The sequence below is a fragment of the Helicoverpa armigera genome, chromosome 29 (assembly GCF_030705265.1).
Source record: "Helicoverpa armigera isolate CAAS_96S chromosome 29, ASM3070526v1, whole genome shotgun sequence".
NCBI lineage: Eukaryota > Metazoa > Arthropoda > Insecta > Lepidoptera > Noctuidae > Helicoverpa > Helicoverpa armigera.
Window position 1 is genome coordinate 1,860,364 of NC_087148.1, and position 24,640 is coordinate 1,885,003.

Below are 24,640 nucleotides of genomic sequence, written 5' to 3' on the forward strand. Positions count from 1 at the left end.
ACACTCGCTACGTCTAACAGCGCCAAAATGGCAATTATCAAACGGGCACAAAAGCACGTTGACAACAGCCTGTCCAGTGGTAAATATAGAGGTCAGTGAGTAGCATGTATACCTGCAAAAGAGGATTTAATTACAACGTAGGTACATAATCAACCTTTTTGACCGACTTAAAAAAAGGAGGTTCGCAGTTCGACCTCCATCTATGTTGTGTACGTGATTATCTCGTTGGCCTGAATCGATTTTTGTTTTATTCCTCATATCCTATTTGTCAGTTCTAAAGTTTTATAGGTAGCTACATTAACCGACTCACAAACCTGACAATTTTTAACTTAAAAAAAAAGACTTCAAAAAGCACTGAAAAGCAAAACAAAAAATACCTTTACTTGCATAGAAGTAGGTGGCTAAATAAACATATATGCATCCACTAGACCCCCACTTTTAGACTGAAAAGTTTTCTTTTTGCAAAGGAAAGTTATTATTTTACGGTATAAACGCGAAAAATAACGGATCGCATCCAGGGTCATCGACCTATTGACACAAAACCATGACCCATGGCACCGTTGTCAAGGTTGTCAATGTCAACTCATCATCATCATCATCATCAGCCTATCGCAGTCCACTGCTGGACATAGGCCTCTCCAAGTGCACGCCACTGAGATCGATTTTCGGCTTCTCGCATCCAGCCCCTGCCAGCCGTCTTGCGCAAGTCATCACTCCACCGTGCCTGAGGACGTCCTACACTACGTTTCAACACAATGTCAACTACCAATTTCTATTTCTCTTGATAAATACATCGTTTTTAATGTGTTTTTTCTTCTTCTAAACGAAATTATAAGCTTTCGTTTATAATGTGGATAGGATAAACTAAAATAAAGACTTATCGATGATTTATTTCCCCATCAACACCTCCTTGCTCTAGACATCGCTCGCTCTCGCTCTTCACAGTTCGTTCATTTCCGCATATCATTCTTGTACTATTCAATCAATTCATTCAATCAATCAACCGCGGCGACAGAGAGCTGTCGTGTCGCATGAATTTAATTCGTTAAAAAGCTATAATTTCGTGTTAAACCGTCTCCTTATAAATTAATAGGGAGTGACGCTTAAAATCGTGCGCGGTGTGATGTCAAACTAAAGTTCTAGAAGCAACAGTATCAAATAGTGTATCAAAAATGGGTGCCCGGGTTTCCAGAACAGATTTCGAGTGGGTTTACACGGAGGAACCTCATGCGAGCCGCCGGAAAATAATCCTAGGTACGTTATTACGTCACGTATCATATATAGAAACTCTTTGAATGCACGTACATGTAGTAATAATGAGCGACTTACTAGGCTGCCCGGCGTTGTCTTAGGCAGTTGACGAAATCTACGAAAAAAAAGGTCACGGCCTAAAATTTTGGTCAGCAACAGTTTTTGCTACAAATATTTCGTAGTTTATTTACTTCTAATGCATTTGAAATTAGAAACTAAACGTTCAATAACAATTTTACAAACGGTAGCTACGCCCCTTTGCCGAAATGTGGACTAAAATTAGTTCCGTACGATGTTTAATTTGATAAAACATTGTGTAATATTGACATAATAGTTTGCATACAATTATATTCTTTATCACTTTGACCCTGAATTTTGTTCATGTGAAATAAATAAATATGTAGGTGTTAATATGTCCTGAATACATTTTGGATAGCAACAAAAGTGATAGCATGCATTTAGGTTTGATAGTTGAGCCAGTAATGGTAGTATGGCTATTAAGCCAGTCTCAATATTCAATCCATTTGTTGATATTATATGATTATTCGATACTCCTACACTTTATCTCTGCTTTACACATCATTGCATGTCTTTTACCAATAATTTTTTATACACTTTTTCATGTCTTTTTATGAAATTAAATTCACAACTCATCTTACTATCTCAATAGTCTATGTTTTAAAGTGACCAAACAGGTTTGTTGTACCATAGAGGTGAGACAAACATCATTTACATATTATCAACTACTTCATAAATATAATAGATACTATCTTCCATATCACCTTCTATAAATGATTCTTAAATGTCTATTTTAGTATACATCTATAGCTGTGCCACGTGGGAACTACTGCCCATATCAGGATAAAATGCAGCCTATGTTACTCAGGAAGAGTCTTTCCAATAGTGAATATTATAATATTCAAATCAGTCCAGTATTTTCTGAGACAAACAAAAAATTATTCTTCTTCACTTTATTAATATAGTTAATTCTGTAGCTACTTTAAGCTTATAGCATAAAATATTAATACACTAGTGACTCCCCCACATGTCTGTCTGTCTGTTCATGATAAAATTAAACACTTACTTACTTATAGTACAAAATGTAGTTAATCACTACTTAATTAGTTGTAAATTAAACCCAATTAAGACCTGTACTACCAAATACATCAAAACCAGTTCAGCTATTAAACTTGAACTTGTAAAAAATAGATAAACATAATTTCACAAATAAGTGAAGATATGGCTCCATGCCAAGCAATTCTATGCTAATACATTAATTAACAATAAAGAAAGATATCTCTATATTATCCCAGTAATTTACATACAATTTGACTGTGGCTACAAGCGTAGATTAGATTATAGGAAACATTGGTTTTTGAACACATAATTATTATATTAGTAATTTCAGTATGTAAGAACAATTTTAGTTGATTTTAGATGTTCATTCTTTTTTAGGGTTCTGTACTCAAAGGGTAAAATGGGACCCTATTGTTTTCGCTCCTCTGGCCGTCCGTCTGTCTGTCACCAGGCTGTATCTCATGAACTGTGATAGACAGTTGAAAATTTCGCAGATGATGTAGGTATTTCTGTTGCCGCTATAACAACAAATACTGAAAACAAGAATAAAATAAATATTTTGGGGGGCTCGTATATAATAAACGTAATGTTTTTGCTCATTTTGTAAATAATGGACTCGCACTTGGCCGGTTTTTCAGCAATTTCAGCTTCAAAGTCACACATTTAACCTCTATATGTAATAAGTAAAAATTAAAATGATATTCGGTAGTCTATTTCAATTTCACACAGAAAAATTATTTATAATTCAGTATTTTTAGAAATGACAGCCTTAGGAATGAAGTAAAAAAATAAATGAATCATGTAGTTTTTCTCACAATCTGAGGGCACGGCAGTGCCCCAGCCAAGACTCGAGCAAAGCGGGCACGGCCGTACCATCTTTTCTCGAAGCGTTTCGCGGCTATTTCAGCCCCCTGTATCTTCCATGTGAACAAAGCTAGGAGTTTAGGTTTTCGATGACCAAGAGTAAGTATTAGAACAAGCTCAGTCCCAAAATTACAAGCAATTTGAATAAATAGTTTACGAGTTATGAGCGATCAAAGTTACACCATTTTGTCACTGACTCACTCACTGACCGATCATCAAAAGTCTAAGGTACTTCTAGCAAACTTAGAACCTTTAAATTTGGCACCAAGATAGGTTATTAGCTACATATAAAGGGAAAATTATAAAAACCTTAAAACTTAATAAAAAAATAGGAAACAAATTTATATTTGCGGTTTTTCAAGAACATTGTGTATGAATTTTGACTGCATTGATAACTTTGTTATTTATTTATGTACAAAATGTTACTATTTGTTTTATTGTTACGTAGTGTGGTATATTGTTACTATGTATTAAATATACATACATATGAATAAAAAAGCTACATTAAAATAAAATGAATAATGATAAAATCTTTCATATTAATGCAGTGCGATAAATACTGCATGCTCGCTCGATAGATGGCGTTGTCCTGGTCTAAATCGCGCTACGGTTTTTAGTTAAAAAAAAAAAACAATTTCATGTGATAGCGCCACCTACCTCTGAAATAAATCTCATTTATTCTAAAAGATATTCGATTAAAAAATTCGACAATTTCGAAATTGTTTAATTTATTTAAAAAAAATGTTGTTTACGTGCTAGTTTAGGTCTACATATTTAGTTTGTTATATATTTAGTTAGTTGCATGTAAGTTAATTTAATTTGTTATATACTTAGAGAAGAAGGAGACCTACAAAAAATAAATTAGATCCCACCAAAACATTAAATGTAAAAAGCCAATCCTCTACGCAATTCCTCCACCGTAAAAGTTTTGAGATCGCATAGAAGCCAAGTCCTGTTCAACTTTATTTGTAATAATAAATCAATATTTTGTGACTATATCAATAGTTTTGTTCACATTACAATAATATTGTCTTGGCCATGAGCACAAGTTAATAGTCGCTCCCTGAAATAATGTGCAAATACCATTGAATTGATACATTCTATATGGACATGATTTTACGATTGGACTGATTGGAATTTGAGATCACCATGGACCAAACATGCGCCATAGTAAATGTGCAGTTCATGATTTTGGATGATACTGACTGTCGGTCATTTAGTAACAATTGAAAAAACTAAAAGTATTTAATTCTGTGATATTAAACTTCATGATTGACTTTCACCTCTCCAAGATATGCTGTATTATATTTGTAGTTTATTGTGCTCATGGCCAAGTCAATATTATTGTAAAGTGAACGAAACTATTGATATGGTCACAAAATATTGATTTATTATTACAAATAAAGTTGAACAGGACTTGGCTTCTATGCGATCTCAAAACTTTTTACGGTGGAGGAATTGCGTAGAGGATTGGCTTTTTTTACATTTAATGTTTTTGGTGGGATTGATACAGTACATAAAATTCTGTAGAAATCTCAAGTTTACAGTGTTTACATTTTAAAGATAAGTCGTTCAATAGATATACATATAGTCTCAATATTTATTTATTTATTTATTTCCACCAAACATACACTATTTTTTTTTTAAATATAGATGTTTTATTTCATGAAAGCCAGTGAGGCTTACTTGTGTGTGTAAATATAAAGCTCAGGAGTAGTGGTTGAGGTTCCTATTCATACAAAGACGGTATGCATGTGCAGACACCAGCAGGTCAACTTACTTGTCACTGTAAAATGTTACCAATTGAACAACCTGGTAGAAGATTGAAGAAACGACAAAGGACAAATTTCTATGAACCCTGGGCTATCAGCGGCCATAATTGAATGTCTTACCTCATACATTTTTGATGCACAAACATGCGAATATCTATATTCCTAATTGTCCCACGGGATAACGTCCATGGTAAAAGTTATTCCTTATTACTAGAGCTATTGTTTGATACTAATTTCATTTCTGGCCGCCGATAGCCCAGAAACACCCAATCTCTTTTGGCAGATTGAGGCAGGTTGTTGTACTGTTCTCCACACATTCACACACACAAGCATGGCTCATCCGCATTCGTTTGGTAAAACATGTATAGCTGTGATTCGTCATCCTCCGAGCCTTTTGCCAAACCATGTTGGGGTCGGCTTCCAGTTTAACCGGATTCAGCTGAGTACCAGTGCTTTACAAGGAGCGACTGCCCTATCTGACCTCTTTAACCCAGTTACCCGCGGCAACCCAATACCCTTGATTAGACTGGTGTCAGACTTACTGGCTTCTGACTACTAAGTTGAATTGTAATTATACTTAAGTTATTTGAATGTAAAGTCCTCTCCACATACGTATATTAAGAATATCTTTTGCTGTGCCCGACAGGGTCCATAATTGTTACCTACAAATGTTTACCACCTAAACCTACATTGTGGAATGCAATAAAGAATTGAGTATTGAGTATTGACTACACGTAACGACTGCCAAGGATGTTCAATGACAGCCGGGACCTACAGTTTAACGTGCCATCCAACACAGTCATACACATTTCATCTCATGTGTATAGTTGTGAATAATGCTCTAATTAGCTGTTGGCTTCTAAATTGTCTTATATTAACTTGTTACAAGCAGCTAACCAGTTAGTAAGTGCTTAGTAAATGTGGAGTAATAGCATTAGTCATGCTATTTGTAGCTTGGGGTACATTGACTTCTTAGTAATAAGGATCAATTTATCTTCACATTCTGACTTCATTCAATTCCCTGCAGTTTTTTGGGGGAACTTCTGCCCGTACTGGGATTAAGTATAGTTATCGGCACGAATGTTGAGCTCTGACCTACATCTGCGCAGAAGTGATTTATTAGCAAAGAACCAATCCCGAGTGACGGCTATGACGCGATGCACTGCGGGCCAATCACCCCTTTAGCCCGCCCCCGCGCCTCACTTCATACCACAAAAGGGACCCAATAAATTACTTTTGCGCAGGTGAAGGTCAGAGCTCAAGATTCGTCTGTTAAAATTTGGAACAAAATGACGCGTTTTCTTTGATCTAAGTATGTAGTAACACAATCAAATATACATATATACCTATTACGCTATTGTCGTTAATACTTTTATCCGATTTTTATCGAAATTGGTTATTTAACGTGTCATCAATCACGTAGACATTTATCGATATTATTATTTTGTTGTTATTTACACGCCTCTAGTCTTTCGATGTATTATTATCAATACTAGCCATTTCCGCGGTTTCACCCGCGCCCCGTAGCAACTAGTGCCTGTACCGGGATAAAATATAGCCTATGTTACTCGGGAAGAGTGTAGCTTTCTAAAGGTGAAAAATTTTTCAAATTAGTTTAGTAGTTTCAGAGCTTCTAAGGAACAAAAAATGTTTCCTCTTTATTATATTGGTTATCAATTTGAATTTTAATATAAAAAAAATATGCCGAAACGTTAAGTTCAGATCCTGACCTACGGAAAATGGGTAGTATCATCATAATGACGCAGACATATTATAGGTAACCAAAACAGTTAACAACAATAATATTATCACTTTTGTTTATATCATAGTAGGTATAGGTACCTACCTACTATTCGTGGACATATTTTGAGTAGATTAATCAGACATTTTCACAGGAAAACCACTAGTATGTTTATTATTTACGACTTAACTATAGATATCACGCAGGTGCGATGGTTTTATGACTCATAGGCAAATAACTGATAAGTATTATCTTTAAGATTATGATGGTACTAATAAGCTATCATGTCTGGTAAACCAAATTATTTTCGACATTCTGTAGGTTTTTAAAACATCATTGGTTTAGGTACAGTTGACGGTAAATTTTGCATTTCTGAAATAAAGTATTTCTCCTGATTTGGGCTCAATTTTCTACCTGCCTAGCCAGAAAGTCTGACAACCACTTTTACCAAAGGGTATTAAGTTGCCCGGGTTACTCAATTAAAGTCAGATAGGCAGTCGCTCCTTGTCGCACCCTTGTTCTAAGCTGCAAAGGGTTAGACTAGAAGCCGATCCCAACTTAGTTAGAAAATGGCAAGGTAGATGATAATGAAATAGTATTGGCTACTATAGGTTCGAAAAATGCTGCAGGTAACCATCTAACAAGCCCTAGTGTCAGAGTTTTCTCAAATCCGCCTGACGGCCTCCGACGTGGAATTGTAACGACTGCTACTGAGTAGCATAAGCATTCGGGGACGCCGGCTTTTCATGACATGTAATGCCACGAGCTTCCAAACTCCGGGCTGATTTGTGAAAAATTCTAAAACTATGCTTTACGGTCCGACCAGAAACCCCAAACCAGGCATTGCTTGCAATCACTGAGACCTACAGGTCAGTCTCGTCCGATAGTAGGTTTAGGGAAAAAATAATTAGACCACGTAAAACTGATAACGTCATTTATGCGCCAAGTTTATCAAACGCGTGATTAATTATTTATTGATACAGAAGATATGCAGTCACGTTTCGATAAAGCATTTCTACAACAATTAAATACCACCTGATAATTATCTATTGAGATAGGTAAGTGGATAGGTACTACTAGGCAAACCTAGAATATACCGCACTGCGCTCATGACTCAGGATACACAAAACTCGAAAACATTTATTGAAATTAGGCTTAGAACTTCAAACGTCAAAAACAAAAGACAGCCCCCAAAACGCCCACCCTTCACCACTTCCTATTTGTTTTTAACCCCCGACGCAAAAACGACGGGGTGTTATAAGTTTGACGTGTCTGTGTGTGTGTGTGTGTGTGTGTGTGTGTGTGTGTGTGTGTGTGTGTGTGTGTGTGTATGTGGCATCGTAGCTCCCAAACGGATGATCCGATTGTAATGCGGTTTTTTTTGTTTAAAAGGTATGTCAGTCAGGAGTGTTCTTAGCTATGTTTGGTGGAAATCGGTTCAGGTCTTCAAGGTCATCAGCTCGTTTGCTAGATGTGATAGGAATGTTACACGCTCAGTTTACTTGCAAGTATATGTGGGATCTGAAATTTGAAACACTAATGTCTTTTGGAACCACTGAGCTGGTCTGCTGTTAGGGCACGAAGGTAGGAGACGTAACCCTGAACTGCCTTTTAGTAAACCCATCGAGTTTGGGCTCGTTGAATTTGTCTTGACGAGTTCTCTTCATGTTTCTGATTGACGAGAACCTGATGCTGGAAATGGGATGTGGCGGATGAAACCCTGGAATGCCGGAATGAAACGGATAAACCGATTTATATTTTTGCTGAAAATCTAGAATGTCCAAAGGTTAATCTTTATTGTTTCTCAATCTGTGCAATTCTCCCAGAGCCAGTTTGTCATGAGGATTGTTAAACAGCTTCCTTTAGCCGAGATCGCATATAGCGACCCCTTCTTAAGATAAAATAAATTAAATGAAAGAAGGAAAAATTAATTAGCTCCTTTAAAAAGCGTGAAATAAAATTAAATTATAAATTTAAAAAAACCCCCGACCCAAAAAAACTACGCAATAATTATGACAAAAGGTTAAAAACGCTAAACCCTATAAAAAGCAAAAAATAACTTTTAACACTACGTAGACTAAATTTTGACGTGTCGGGGGACCGCTTTTTACCTTCATAAATACTTACATAAATCAAATGGTACCTACCTAATTACAACATTCGTTTAAAAAAAAAACACGTATCTAAAGTAATGAATTAGAGCGGTCCCCCGACACGACAAAATTTAGTTTACGTAGTGTTAAAAGTTATTTTTTGCTTTTTATAGGGTTTAGCGTTTTTAACCTTTTGTCATAATTATTGCGTAGTTTTTTTGGGTCGGGGGTTTTTTTAAATTTATAATTTTTGCTGGGAAGAAAAAGTGGCGCAAAAAACTCCCCAGCAACACATGTCTGTCTGTTAGGTTAGAAGAACCAGATTTATAGTTTAGAACAAGTCCACACAGTAGTTAGAACACGCATGACCAGCGCGGTGAGTACGCGCAAATCCCCCCAGCTTGGGGAAGGTAGCAGTCCAGAAGTAGACTTTTTAAGCTGTGACAACAATGACTCGAGATACCGGTTTTTCCTTGAATTTAAATAATAAATAGGTAACTTCCTCATGCATGAGTAAGTATAGATATCGGCACGGGTATTAAGCCCTGACCTTCACCTGCGCAGAAGCGATTTATTAGTTTATTGCCTTATGTGTACAGTGCGCAAAGCGATCCCCACTCTTCCGCCGAGAGCTCAATATCCGTGCCGGTAACTATAATAGTGATAAAAGGCATGAAATGCTCAGCAGTTTTTGAGTGACGCGAACAGTCGCGGTGACAGTGAAACTAATGAACTGATTTGAAAAATTCTTTCGCTGTTGGAAAGCTACACTCTTCCCGAGTAACATAGGCTATATTTTACCCCGGTACGGGCAGTAGTTCCCACGGGACGCGGGTGAAACCTCGGGCCAACCGCTAGTGCTACATAAGGACATATCTTTCGCGCATTGACGATCTTCCATCAATTAAGATTCGTTGTAAGCTTCTACAAACAAATAAATACTGCTCAGTCAAAGATTCTACTACTTAAATTCTGCTAATTGATTCTCATTTAGGACAATTAAAGTAACTGTAGTAAGTAATGAAGTATTCTGTTCAAGTAATTAGTAGTGCTACGAGAAATATGCTAACTTATTATGTTTTGTTAAGAGACAAAGGTGTACGTTGAAACAGGGGTCGATTGTAACATGTGACAGATTGGCGTCAAATATGCAAATATGGGTCTTAGTTCTTGAAATACAGTCTTACCAATGGGTATAGGGTGCCCTGGTAACTGGGTTGGGGAGATCAGATAGGCTGTCGCTCCTTGAACAGTTGGTACTCAGCTAGATCCAGTTACACTGGAAGCCGACCCCGACATAGTTGGCTAGGCAGATGAGCCGCCCCATCGAGTTATAAGAGTGAAGGAATAGTGAGTGCAACTGTATCCAAGTAAATGCTTGTGCACTATAATATGTCCTGCGCAGCTGTCTGATATCCTTATAAGAGAACAACCGTGGCCGACAATCGGCTAGGACGTCGGCCGTAGATTTAGCAAATACCCTGGACCAAAACCTAACACCCACGGGCTAATTTACGAATAAAAGCTCCCACAAGATAAATCAAATATTTTTTTATTGTATCATCAAAAATATACCATATCAGCTTTACAAAGCCAACATTATGTAATTCTTTTATCGTATAAAATATTATCTTTATTAACAGTTCATGTACCATTGGAATGTGCTATAGAGGGTAAAGTAGGTCATTTCAATTACAGGACACGACAACTAATAGGTTGGTGATCGCCAAATGTTTGATGGAAAGATTTACTATTGACTTGTCATCAACCAGCTTCGAAGCACATTATAGTTCACAAGCATTTGCGCAGACACAAGTGGACTCTCTATTCCTTCACTCTCATAGCCCGATGGGACGACAATCCGACACCACCGGAGAGAGATCACAAGCCGGATTGACATTTACGTGCTCTCCGATGCACGGGTGTATCAATCACCAACTTCCAGGCCCCGGGCTGCTTTGTGAAAGTTTCTAAAACTCATACAGCGATAGCGGCCTGGCCCGGGAATCGAACCCGAGACTATGTAATTGTATGTATATATGTAAAGGCAACAGAAATACATCATCTGTGAAAATTTCAGCTCTCTAACTAGCACGGATCATGAGATACAGCCTGGTGACAGACGGACGGACGGACGGACAGAGGACCTAAAACAATAGGGTCCCTTTTACCCTTTGGGTACAGAACCCTAAACATGAGTGTCAAGTTACATTTATTTACAAGAAGCTGAAAATTGGTAAATTGCAGCTTGTTGTGAATTTATGTAACTTCAAATGTCTAATTTGACTGGACTATAAAGTACGTCATAAAATGCTAGGTTTATAGTATTTTTATGGCAAGGCTGTTATATATACACGTTATATTATATTTTATGGAAAATACCGATAGTAACTTTTTTTATTGTTGTTGAGTAGGAAAATCTTGTGTTCAACCAACTGCCTGTCTTTTTCCCAATGATATCGGGGTTGACTTACCATATGCAGACGAGTACCAATATTTTACATGAAGCGGCTGGATGTCTGACCTCTTCAACCTTATTACCTGGGCAATCAGATACCTCTTAGTAAAACTGGTTATCAGACTTTCTGGCTAGGCACTAGGCAGGTAATACTATTTACTGTAGAAAATTGAGCCCAAAGTAATGGGAAATACTTCACTTTAGAAATAAAAAGTTGTTTGCCGTCATTCGTGGTACCTAAAACATTGATGTTTTAAAAACCTACAGGACCATTTTTTTTAACGACTTCAAAAATCATCAAATTACCCCTCCCGCTGTGGGTTAGCAGTGGTGAGGGAGTGTCAGACTCTTACTGACTAAAAACCGTCGTGTTCCGTCGTGGGCCTCTTATGTACCAGGGCCGCGCCGCGGTATCTCTTTCGAACAACCCGCAGCCCCCAACCTACAGGACCTAAGACGAAAATAATTTGGTTTACAGTCACGTCTACCAAAGTATGCTATTGACAGACGGGATCCACCATTTACAAGAACTATTACATGGCTGGTCTATAAAGTAACCAATTTTTGTTTTATTTGTCCACAGAAAAATACCCACAGATCAAGAAGCTGTTTGGCTACGATCCGAACTTCAAATGGGTGGTGACAGCCATGGTGCTCATTCAGATCATCTCGCTACCCTTCGTGGTTCAGCTCAGCTGGCCCGTGATGCTGGTCGTAGCATACTGCTTCGGAGGAGTTATTAATCATTCACTTATGTTAGGTAAGTTTACTGTTACAGCCTTTTTATTGTCCCACTGCTGGGCACAGACCTCCTCTCACACGGAGAAGGATTGAGCGTTAATCACCACGCTTGCTCAATGCGGGTTGGTGTTTACCATTTGACGCCTTAACACCAAGGGCTAACTCCAAAAATGGAAAGATATGTATTGCAAACTGGTACTAAGTAGGCCGAAACGGTAGGATCTACTTTTTTAAGGGAAACAAAAAAGACAGACCCCAAAATCCACGTCCTTCATCACCTCCCTTGAAAGAGGTTTATGCTAGGAGGAAGGAACTCAGCAACTTACTTATTTATATTGTATAGAATAACCCGTGCAGTACAGTAAAAAAGGCACAGTCTGACTGTTTTAACTGCATCAAAAAACGGTTATATCATACCCCTAAAGTTGTTGTTTGGCTCGGTAGTTCCCCAAAGACACAAGTGGACTAGTCAGTATTTGGTTGAAAGCAGGTTTTGAGTGTCCATAAGTTATTAGCAATGAGTCAAAACACTTGAAGTATGAAGATTCCCATTAGCAAAGGACTAGATATTCATACTTCATTCGTAATCAAGTAATTGTGGTAATCATGCCACTTGAAGTGAAACACCGGCCATATCTTATCTGTGCCGTGTGGAGAGGAAATAAGCAGAATGAATACTTTAAAATATGATAATGATGGTATTTGCTTCAAAATACTTGAAATAAGTAATGATATACATATTATGATGTCCTCAGGAAGTATTAAGAATTACCTCTAAGTATATTATATTAGCCGGAAGATGCTGGGTGCAGGTCGCTTCCAACCGGTATCTGTGGAGATCTAAGGGGGAGGCCTATGTTCCGTAGTGGACTTCCTATGGCTGTCATAGATGATGGTGATGATATTATTCATCATCTGCCCATCCTTTGCCCAACTATCTTGGGGTCGGCTTTCAGTCTAATCGGATACAGCTGAGTACCAGTGTGCCACATGGAGCGACTGCTTAAACCCAGTTACACAAGCAACACGACTCCTTAAGCAAGACTGGTTGGTTGTCAGACTTTCTTGCCTACCTGTAACGACTGCCAAAGATGTTCAAATGACAGCCGGGACCCATCAATTTAATGTGCCTTCCGAAACATGGAGGAATTCGTCATGACATAGTACCTATCGGGCCAAGCATTGCTTAACCTTATGATCGGCTAGTCTGAAACCGCTGTTATGCAGGTGTTTTCATTTCTGATAATAATATATATTTATTTCAAGTGAACGATGTCAAGCGTACTACAGATAACCATTTCGATGACTTTATCAGCTAAGTGGAACCCTATGGTGTAACTTGCACGTTATGGGCAAACAATGTGGTTGCACACAAAGTCTTAGGGGTTTAATGGTCTATGAAAAGTGCCTCGTATTTTACACTAGTTGTTTCCCTTGGTTTCACCCGCATCCCGAGGAAACTACTTACTGTACCCGAACAAAATATTGCGTATGTCACCTAGGAATAGTGTAGCTTTCCAACAGTGAAAGAATATATCAAATCGGTTCTGTAGTTTGGGAGCCTATACCAGACGTATAGATTTAATATTAACGAAATAGCATCTTTCGTTGAGCCGTAAGGTGTTGAGATGTGTCATTGCTGGTCAAAGCCCATCCATATTCCTCCTGGAGCCTTGGAATAATTCCTCAGCAAGTTTGACACTAACAGGCTGACCTTGAGTCCGGTTGTTGACTCTGTGCTAAAAAAAGTCATATTCATCCATAGTATGTGTCTGCCCCTTATCTCATATTTATCTCAGCCATCTGAAATCTATATCCGCTGTGAATATACACAATCTTGAACGTGCACGTATCTTGTTGAAATCTGTCTGTATCCGCTTATATGTCTTCACAATCTTGAAGATGTCAAAATCTCTTACTAACACATATCCGTAGTATGACCTCATCAAGACAATTTAAAATTTTGGCATCAATCATTTGTTTTTCTGATGAGTGAGCATAGCCTTTTTTGATGGGAAATTTTCAAATGATCCCTTCCGCTGTAGGTTAGCAGTGTGAGGGAGTATCAGACTCTTACTGACTAAAACCCACCATGTTTCTTCTGAAGCCCTTTATGTACCAGGGCCGCGGTAACTCTTTCGAACAATCCCGCAGCCCCGGCAGGCTTTGGCCCTGGCGGGCCCCACTGAAGTTGAAGAGAGCTAGGAATAAGGACCATGGTATGTGGAAGGTGATGAGCGTGAATGTGGATGGATATAGTAAAAGAGGACGACCAAAGAAACGATGGATGGATTGTGTGAAAGTCGACATGGCTAGAAAGAATGGTACTTGTGAGATGACGGCAGATAGAAGAGTATGGAAGGAGAAAACATGCTGCGCCGACCACTAATAAAATTGGGTTAAGGGCAATGATGATGATGATGATTGTAAGCCTAGGAACCATGTCAATCATTTACTCATAGTGTGATTCATTATCAAATCAATGATGAATTTCCAAGGATACCAGGTGTTCATAGATAGCCTTATCTATATACGGCCTTATTGACGACCACACTTAACACAATATACATTGTTGATTCATTGGCTAATTTATCTTCTTCTATGACTATTAAAATATAAATAGAAAAGACCCATCTTGGTTAAAAATAGACCCCGCTGGTCCCATAAGACTGACAATCCATTAGTACGTAGAATCTGTGCATAGACTTTTCCCAACTATGTTGGTGTCGGCTTCCAATCTAACCGGATGCAGCTGAGTACAAGTGTGCCACAAGGAGCGACTGCCTATCTGATCTCCTCAACCCAGTTACCTGTGCTAAACTCTCGCTTCTGCCTAACGACTGCCAAAGGTGTTCAAATGACAGTAATGACACCTACCAATTCAACGTGCCTTCAAAAACACGGTGGGACTCGTCATGATAAGATGGTCACTTTTTGACCGCTGCATAACCTTGTGATCGATCGACTTATGTGGCTATTACTTAGCCATTAGCCACAAGCTCCTTAGTACACCTAAGTCTAGTACTCATTCATTATGCATGTAATACAACCGTCCATGACTCTTCAAGGGCGCTTAGTAACTTTCGTGCGTGGAAACCATTAAGTTCAGCAGTTTATCGTATTTCTATTGTTAGTAATATGTATGTATCAGTGTTTATAACTACTGAAATAGTCACGTTAGCACCGTTTTTACTTGCTATTTTACTCATATCCTGATTTAATTCATGGGAATTATGGACTTGGAGAGGCCTATGTCCAGCAGTGGACTGCAATAGGCTGATGATGGATGGATGGAACTATGGACTTGACGTTGCAACTTTTCTAAGTTTGTATGTATTTTCTAAGTGTATCTTAGACACCAATGACTGTTTTTACAGGCACGTCAAACTGTAGGTCCCGGCTGTCATTGAACATCCTTGGCAGTCGTTACGGGTAGTCAGAATCCAGTAAGTCTGACACCAGTCTAACCAAGGGGTATTTAGTTGTCCGGGTGACTGGGTTGAGGAGGTCAGATAGGCAGTGGCTTCTTGTAAAGCACTGGTACTCAGCTAAATCCGGGTAGACTGGAAGCCGACCCCAACATAGTTGGGAAAAGGCTCGGAGGATGATGATGATGGACTTGATGTTCGTCGTTCATCGAATTGATCCAGGCACATTCCAGTCCAATCTGATCAGTAGTTTTAGGGTTCCGCAATAAAATGGGACACTAACTAAGATTTCGCTGCCCCTCTGTCACCAGGCCATATCTCATACCCGTGATAGTTAGACAATTAAAATTTTATTGCCTCCGCTGTACAACAAATATTGAAATCTAGAATTAAATAGATATCTGAGAGGGCTTCTTACATAAGATACCTATGATTTTTGTCCGTTCTTAAGGCGGTACCATCTAAATATGCCCAGAAATATATCGTGAGCGAGTCTTTCTCGCTTCAATTTCAGCAATTCAATTTATCTGAAAAAAATCAACGTCTGATATTACAAAATTTTCCACTGTTGACATCTCGAAGTGAATTAGTACGTACGCTTTCGTCTAGCGCAAACGTCGCTACAAGGTCGCTTGAATTACTCATTATGGTGTGTAACGTTTTTACAAGTTTGTTTTGTTAAGGAAAAGTAGTCATTGTATATCTTTATGTAAGACTAGCGTTTTCTTGCGGTTTCGTCCGCAGGCCGTGGGAGCTACTGTTCGTACCGGGATAACTTCTAGCCTATGTGTTACTTGAGAAGAGTGTAGCTTTCCAAACAGTGAAGGATTTTTTAAAATCGTTCCAGTAGATTTGAGTTAATTAATTGCAAACAAACAAAGAAAACTACTGAGTTTTCCCCCTTTATAATATTAATATAGAAATGCAGTCATTGCATACCTTTGTGTCATAAAACATTATTGATCTTCTAACCTATAGATAGACAGACATGCGTTGCTGGGGAGTTTGTTGCACCACTTCTTCTTCCCAGCAAAAACACATAGGAAGTGGTGAAGGGTGGGCGTTTTGGGGGCTGTCTTTTGTAAATTTTGACGTTCTAAAGTGCTGTTTTGTGGCCAAGTTTGAATAAATGATTCTGAGTTTGAGTTTTCAATAAGGTTTTTTTATGTAAACTGTGTGTTTAATGGATTTATTTTTAGAAGGAGATTCCAACCGCAGTTCATAATTAGAACTATAATATACTTGCTGTTTTACTCGCAGGAACTACTCATTCATAGATACAAAGTAGCCTTTATGTTATTCTGATATCAGTATAAGCTATTAGTACTTTCAAGTTTCATCAAAATCTATCCAGTAATTTTTGAGTGTTAAAGGAACAAACATCCGTCAAACAACAACAAACATACATACAAACTTTCACGTTTATAATATTAGTGGGACTACAATCATGCGATTAGCACAGTTACGTCATTAAGTCATTATGATCAGCCTTATTACTGTCTACAAATGACAGCCAGAAGTCTGAAAATATTTGGTAATCATTAAGGGTAATCAGAATCTGAAAACTTACCAAAGGATATCGGTTTGCCCGGTTAACTGGGATGAGGTAATCAGATAGGCAGTCTCTCCATGCGACACACTGGTACTCAGCTACATCCAGTTAGACTGGAAGCCGACCCCAACATAGATTGTGAAAAGCATACGTAGATGATGATGACTTACACACAAGTTTTATAAATCTTTTTCCCAAAATAGATTGGGAAAAGCATACTTAGATAATGATGATGTATGCAAAAGTGTTAATAAATATTTTTTTATTTGTTACAGCAATTCACGAGATAGCCCACAATTTAGCCTTCGGTCACAACCGGCCTTTAGCCAACAGGCTATTTGGCTTCTTCGCTAATCTCCCCATAGGGTTGCCAGTTTCAATCAGCTTTAAGAAATATCATTTAGAACATCATAGGGTAAGTTTCCTAAAACCATTCTTAATTATTCAAGAGAAAAATTGTTACTTCTTATGGGTATAACGGCTGAGAAAGGCTTTTCATCATGTCTACTTTTCAGAAGGATATTTTTTAATAAATATAATTCTTCATCTTCAGCCTTTTTTATTATCTCACGTGTTGGCTTTGGAATCTTCTCGTACAGAGAAGGAACTTTTAATCAGCTAGTTAATGACTGGACTCCAAACTCCAGGCTTCCTCAAGATGTTTTCCTTCACCTTTCCTGAGTTATTGGTGTCCAAGATATACTTAGAAAGAACTAATTTAGAAAAGTTAAAGGTATTTCCCCAAGCTGGAATGAAACTCGCTATTATAATTTCAATTTGTCATCAATACATAGTATAAAACAAAGTCGCTTTCGCTGTATGTCCGTATGTATGCTTAGATTAAAACTACGCAACGGATTTTGATGCGGTTTTTTTTAATAGATAGAGTGATTCTTAAGGAAGGTTTGTATGTATAATAAATGCATAATATAGTAGAGAAACACTGATAATAGGTATATTTTGCATTGCACCCGTGCGAAGCCGGGGCGGGTCGCTAGTTATATATATTTATGTAAAATATGTTGTAGGTTAAATTAATGAGAACTCTAATGTATTTCCCTGCTACGCAAGATACAGTTGTCACCATAAATAAAAGCCTACACTTACAATATATATACAAAAATAAAATAACAATTCCCCCTAATAATAAAAACCTTTTTTTTTCAGTACCAAGGAGACGAAGTCATAGACACTGATCTACCAACGTTATTAGAAGCAAAATTATTCTGCACGACTGGTGGCAAATTAGCGTGGCTGTTCTTACAACCTTTCTTCTACAGCTTCAGACCTCTGATAGTCAGACCGAAGCCCCCCACGCCTATGGAACTCATCAACTTGGTTATACAGCTGTTCTTCGATGCTATCATTATTAAATTATTCGGTAAGTATTTTATACTATATAGTAGTTAAAAAGCTTCTAGGTTCAGACCTCTGATAGTCAGACCTAAGCCCCCCACGCCTATGGAGCTCATCAACTTGGTTATACAGCTGTTCTTCGATGCTATCATTATTAAATTATTCGGTAAGTATTTTATACTATATAGTAGTTAAAAAGCTTCTAGGTTCAGACCTCTGATAGTCAGACCTAAGCCCCCCACGCCTATGGAGCTCATCAACTTGGTTATACAGCTGTTCTTCGATGCTATCATTATTAAATTATTCGGTAAGTATTTTATACTATATAGTAGTTAAAAAGCTTCTAGGTTCAGACCTCTGATAGTCAGACCTAAGCCCCCCACGCCTATGGAGCTCATCAACTTGGTTATACAGTTGTTCTTCGATGCGATAATTATTAAGCTGTTCGGTGAGTATTTCTACAGCTTCAGACCTCTGATAGTCAGACCTAAGCCCCCCACGCCTATGGAGCTTATCAACTTGGTTATACAGTTGTTCTTCGATGCGATAATTATTAAGCTGTTCGGTGAGTATTTCTACAGCTTCAGACCTCTGATAGTCAGACCGAAGCCCCCCACGCCTATGGAAGTCATCAACTTGGTTATACAGTTGTTCTTCGATGCTATTTATTATTATTAAGCTGTTTGGTGAGTAATTTTTGTAACATTAGAAGTTAAACAGGGCCTAGGTTCAGACCTCTGATAGTCAGACCTAAGCCCCCCACGCCTATGGAGCTCATCAACTTGGTTATACAGTTGTTCTTCGATGCTATTATTATTAAGCTGTTTGGTGAGTAATTTTTCAATATTAGTAGTTAAATAGGTCCTTCTAGGTTCAGACCTGTGATAGTCAGACCTTCCCCACGCCTATGGAGCTCATCAACTTGGTTATACAGTTGTTCTTCGATGCTATCATTATTAAGTTGTTCGGTGAGTACTTCTGCAGTTTCGAACCTCTGATAATATAGTCAGACCTTAGCCCCCCCTATGCCTATGGAGCTCATCAACTTGGTTATACAGCTGTTCTTCGATGCTATTATTATTAAGCTGTTTGGTGAGTATATTTTGGACTATTAGTACATACTTAAAAAGACGGTCTCATACTTAAGCCCCCCACGCTCTTAGAAGCTAAGTTATTCTGCACGACCGGTGGCAAGCTGGCGTGGTTGTTCTTACAGCCGTTCTTCTACAGCTTCAGACCTCTGATAGTCAGACCTAAGCCCCCCACGCCTATGGAGCTCATCAACTTGGTTATACAGTTGTTCTTCGATGCTATTATCATTAAGCTGTTTGGTGCGTATTTTTTGCAATATTAGGTCTTTTTTTACTCGGCTGCAAAGATCGGTATTACTTTTACGTTTTTTTGAATAAGCACTTAGCTAAAGATACACAATCTTGATTTTTTATTTAAAATCTCAGTTTCTAAACAAATTACTGATTATATATAATTCATTGAATTTATATAATTCAATGAATCATTATTTTAAGTAGTAGGTATTTGTTTAGTATCTTTTTGTGTAAATAGTCGTGTCAAGAATGATACCTATATAATACCTAATCAAATAAATACATATTATAATCAAATGACTACTAGGTATAGGTAAAACCTACCAAATAAATACTTTCAGAATATTCAACATTTTGGTATAACAAGGAAAAGTTTTCCTCCTAATATCTAATCTAAACAATTATTTTAATGTAGTTTAACGTGATATTACATCAATTCCGGATATTTTTTGTTTCCCAGATAAGTCTGTTTTGCTATGTGGGATTTCTAGGTATCAATCTGATGTCTATCTTTGTTCATAGCATCCCTATAATATTCTACTTATATTAGGGAAAACTGTATATTGTATAGATGCGGGTTAGCCATACCTCTGTGTGTGTAATAGTACATTCTCATTGTATTTGTATGCGTAAGCTCGGAAGCGCTCAGTAGTGGCCGAATCGCCGAGTCATATATCCAATAAAATCGGTGACCGATGTTTTGTAGGTGAAAAATGAAGACACTGATAACAATAGAGCAACACCCACATCCTACAAAAACATTTACACACACATGTGTAGCTCAACCGCTTTCGTGAAATAAACCTACCCAACTTTAAGAGTTAATTTTTTTTTTTCAATTTGTACCATTTATTTTCAGGATGGAAAGCACTTGGCTATCTTATATTTGGTGCTGTGATGGCTATGGGCGTTCATCCAGTCGCAGGTTCGTATTAAATATTATTTAAAAGTACCATAAAACTCAAATGAATAAATGCAAATGTCACGGGCCCGTAAATTGCGGTAATTTTATAGTGAAACTCAATACTTTTATTGTGCTAAAAAGCAAATTTTTCACATGAAGTGTTATACATGAAACCATATAAAAATTAAAGTGACATACATTACTTTAAGGTGATTTACCTAACGACTATGATAGACTAGTACTCAACTAACTAGTTAATAGAACACCAAAGAAAACGTAGTAATATAGAGCAATTTTCAAAAATATGATTCCAGGAAAAGAAGTACCAATAAATATTTCAAATAAAGTAATCCATAGTTTTACGTACCTATGTATTTCTTAGCAATAAATATTTTTATATATTCTTCCAGGCCATTTCGTTGCCGAACACTACATGTTCAAGAAAGGCTATGAAACCTACTCGTACTACGGGCCGCTGAATTGGATCACTTTCAACGTGGGCTACCACAATGAGCACCACGACTTCCCGGCCGTGCCTGGCAGTAAATTACCTGAGGTACGTGTTAAAATAGTAATTAAGCTCGGTTTTACCTGGCTATACATATGATAAACTTCGTAATTTTGCAGGGCTTTAATTGATCGATGATTTTCCTGCTAGTTCTATTTTTCAAAGGCCAGTTCTCTTTCGCCACACAAGTGATGAAAAATAAATTTCAAAATTTAAGAATTATGAAATTACTAAGTAAATGGTAATTTTTTCGTTTTTGTACATTTTATCCACTAACCAAAAAAAAAACATGTTTCCATAGAGAATAAGGCGAATTACATAAATCGCCTGTTGTGTTTAGGAGTTTTAAAAATTTAGTTTTTCTTTGTAATTTTAATTGGAGTACATAATAAAGAATATATCTATACATATATCGATCGGTAAAGTTGAGCGGCCATCTTCAAATCTGTCATTATGATTATTTTTTATCTGGTTGCCAAATAAAGAAAATCTATATGAAACAATCTATATGCCTTCCTGAAAAAACATAGCCACATAGCACTATTTCCCCACATTTTTAACATATTTCTCCCACTTTCTCAGGTACGCCGCATAGCGCCGGAATTCTACGACAACTTACCCCACCACGACAGCTGGTCCAAAGTCCTATACGACTTCGTAATGGACCCTGATATCGGACCTTATGCCCGAATGAAGAGAAAACACAAGGGACTCGACAGTTAAGTTGGCAACACTACTTCTGTTAGGTTGGCAACATTGCTCCTGTTAAGTTGGCAACATTACTTCTGTTAGGTTGGCAACACTAATTCTGTTATGTTGGCAACACTTGTGTAGTCTGTGGTGTTTTGTTTTTTGATGTTGGTAGACGACGCTTGCGATGTTTTTTAGGATAGTGACATCTGTTGGTGGGAATTTGTATCTTTTACGGCAAAAAAACATTGTTTGCAATACAAATGCTAGTTTTCTTAAAATTTTGTGTTGAGTCTACAAGGTATAGAAACTGTATGGTTTATAAATCTTACATCTGTTTAATGGTGAAAGCCGCTTGAAAATCCATGTAGTAGTTTTTGAGTATATCCTGAACAAATATGTCTGAAAAAGTTCTTAGCGAACATTGAATTTTTCTTCTTAATGATCAAATCCGCATGAAAATCTGTGTAGTAGTTTTTGAGCTTATCACTAACAAACAGATGTGGTAAGGCATAATTTTATTACATGTAGTATGTAGCTTATACATAAAACGTTTTTTTTTTTATCAACTATTTTACACACAAACTTAACAAAAACACCTTTATGTGTATTTCGCATCGCAAGCGCCACCTATGAACTACAAACAGTAATTCTAAATGTTGATCTTGTTTTTTTATTAAATTATGGATTTAATTAGAACGCTATGTATTATTATTTTAAAGTAAGTTGTAATTGTATAGAAATACATTTGTTTTTTTATAATCATAACATTATGCAGAATTTTCTTCTAAGAATACAATGTTTTTTTCTAGGTAGAATTACTATGGATATTAACTTATCATTATTATTTTTCTACTATTGTAAATCTGTGGGCTTGGGGTGTTTTTCACATTTTTATATGAACTGAAAATTTGGGGGCAATTTTAAATAAATATTTTGGGAGTCAGAAAAAAATTATAGATATAAATTGAAAGCATTTATGTACCTATTTGAACAAATTAAAATAACTGTTGTAAAGTTAAGGTATATTTTGAAAACGTACTTTTGTTATTAGATTATGTTCCATGTTTTACATGATATTAATTTTATCCTAGTATATGTATATCGGGTGTGTCGTTCATAATCACATTATATGAAATGCGTTAATATACTGGTTAATATATGTCGATTGACAGAAATAAAAAAAATATATACGTAGAAATAAAAAAATGATTTTTTCAAACAAAGTAAATAGTATAAAAGTGTTCGAAAATTAGAACACCATATAAAAGTCAGTCATTATAAACAACTGAAATTCTCCCTTGAAAACTGACAGCTGTCAACTGATCAAAACATTCGATACTCCTAACTTTATCTCTGCTTTACACATGATGTTGTAAATTATATAAACGAAAAATGACTCATGTGGTTAAACCACTGAATGGATTAGGTTATTTTTTTTACAATCCGCAATAGAATATCATAAAGTATATGCGATAGGATTTAATGTGATTGTGAACGACAGACCCTGTGTATAAAATATTTTACATTAATTTCTAATACTTACAATATTTCATGTATTTCCCTTCCATATAAGAATTAAGTACGGGGGTATATCTTACCCTAACAAGTTAGCTTTTTTATATTCATGCTTAGAATATCCTTGAATTAGCATACTACAGGAATATGGGTATAAAAATACCCCGGTGATAATAAAATTGTACATTTGAATATTGTAACTTGTTATACATATACAGAACTATGTAAAAATATATATTATACACTCAGCGGCACGGAATCTGGCCCAAGCACATTTGGGCCTTATAACCATTATTTAAATGAAAAATCTGATTTTTTATTTTAAAATTGTTTAATTTACTCATTTTCCAAAAGAAAATGACTAACAAACAACAGAATTGTGAGGATTTTCATTAAGTTTCATTGAGTTACAAAACAAAGTCCTTTACCGCAATAATCACCATAAACTTTTAAATTCAACATTTTTAACAAAACAGAAAGTTATCGAATTTTAATAATGGGTGTTTCTTCCTCTTGATCTGATGACTGCCTGCATACGATCTGGCATGCTCTGAATGATGTTTTTTATCTCCACCTGAGAGATCTCCTCACAGGCAGCCACCTGCGCCGTTTTCAGTTCACTGAGAGTTCGTGGTGGTTACGACTTGCTCGGACCTGTTTTTTAAGCATGTTCCAAACATGTCCTACAGGATTCAAGGCTGGGTTTCTTGCAGGCCAGTCCAATTTTTGAATACCGACCTCGAACAAGTAATCGATTACGCAAAGAGCTGTGTGAGGTCGAGCATTGTCCTGTATTAAACGAAATTCTTCCCTTCCTATGAATCCCTGACAGGGTAAAACATGATTTTGAAGGATCTCTTCAATATACCGCACTGTTGTCAGACGACTTTCGACAACCAATAATCAGTACGGGCTTCTGAACTTATGCCTCGCCAAACCAAGATGGACCCACCATGAAAACCGACTGTTTGCTTGGTAGTTGGAAGAAACCATTCTCCGCGCATTCTCCATTCACATTTACGGCCCTCTGGAGCTCTTAAGACGACTCTGCATTCATCGGTCCATAAAATTTTACTCCATTGGTCATGCGTCCAATTTGCATGTTCTCTTACAAACCTAAGTCTGGCTATGCGATGGTGCGGGAGAAGTTCCGGGCCTCGAGTTGGTCTTCGAGCACGCAGATCCCGTTCCTCCATCCTTCTTCTTATTGTGTGCTTACGGACGTTGACTTCTCTTGCTGTTTGCAAAGGCTGGCGTATCTCTAACGCAGTGAGAAACCGATTTTTCATTATTGCACGTACGATAAATCGGTCGTCGTGCGCCGACGAACACCTTACACTGCCACTTTCTGGTCTTTTTGTG

The 24,640-nt window shown here is 37.2% G+C and overlaps 1 protein-coding gene across 6 annotated transcripts; it reads left to right on the top strand.

Moving 5' to 3' along the window:
• Nucleotides 1-971: 971 nt before the first annotated feature.
• Nucleotides 972-23,520, top strand: LOC110378518 (sphingolipid delta(4)-desaturase DES1). Of its 6 annotated transcripts, XM_064042763.1 has the most exons (8): nt 972-1,254; nt 11,840-12,016; nt 17,253-17,392; nt 18,145-18,358; nt 20,518-20,583; nt 20,973-21,118; nt 21,653-21,816; nt 21,863-23,520. In XM_064042763.1, exons 1-7 carry the CDS (start codon nt 1,173-1,175, stop codon nt 21,791-21,793), a joined length of 966 nt encoding a protein of 321 aa, XP_063898833.1. In that variant the 5' UTR covers nt 972-1,172; the 3' UTR covers nt 21,794-21,816; nt 21,863-23,520. The 6 variants fall into 6 exon arrangements, with proteins under 6 accessions (XP_063898833.1, XP_063898832.1, XP_063898836.1 ...); XM_064042762.1 differs by having other exon boundaries at nt 21,653-23,520; XM_064042766.1 differs by lacking the exons at nt 972-1,254; nt 11,840-12,016; nt 17,253-17,392; nt 18,145-18,358 and adding an exon at nt 18,535-18,640 and having other exon boundaries at nt 21,653-23,520.
• The last annotated feature ends 1,120 nt before the right edge of the window (nt 23,521-24,640 follow it).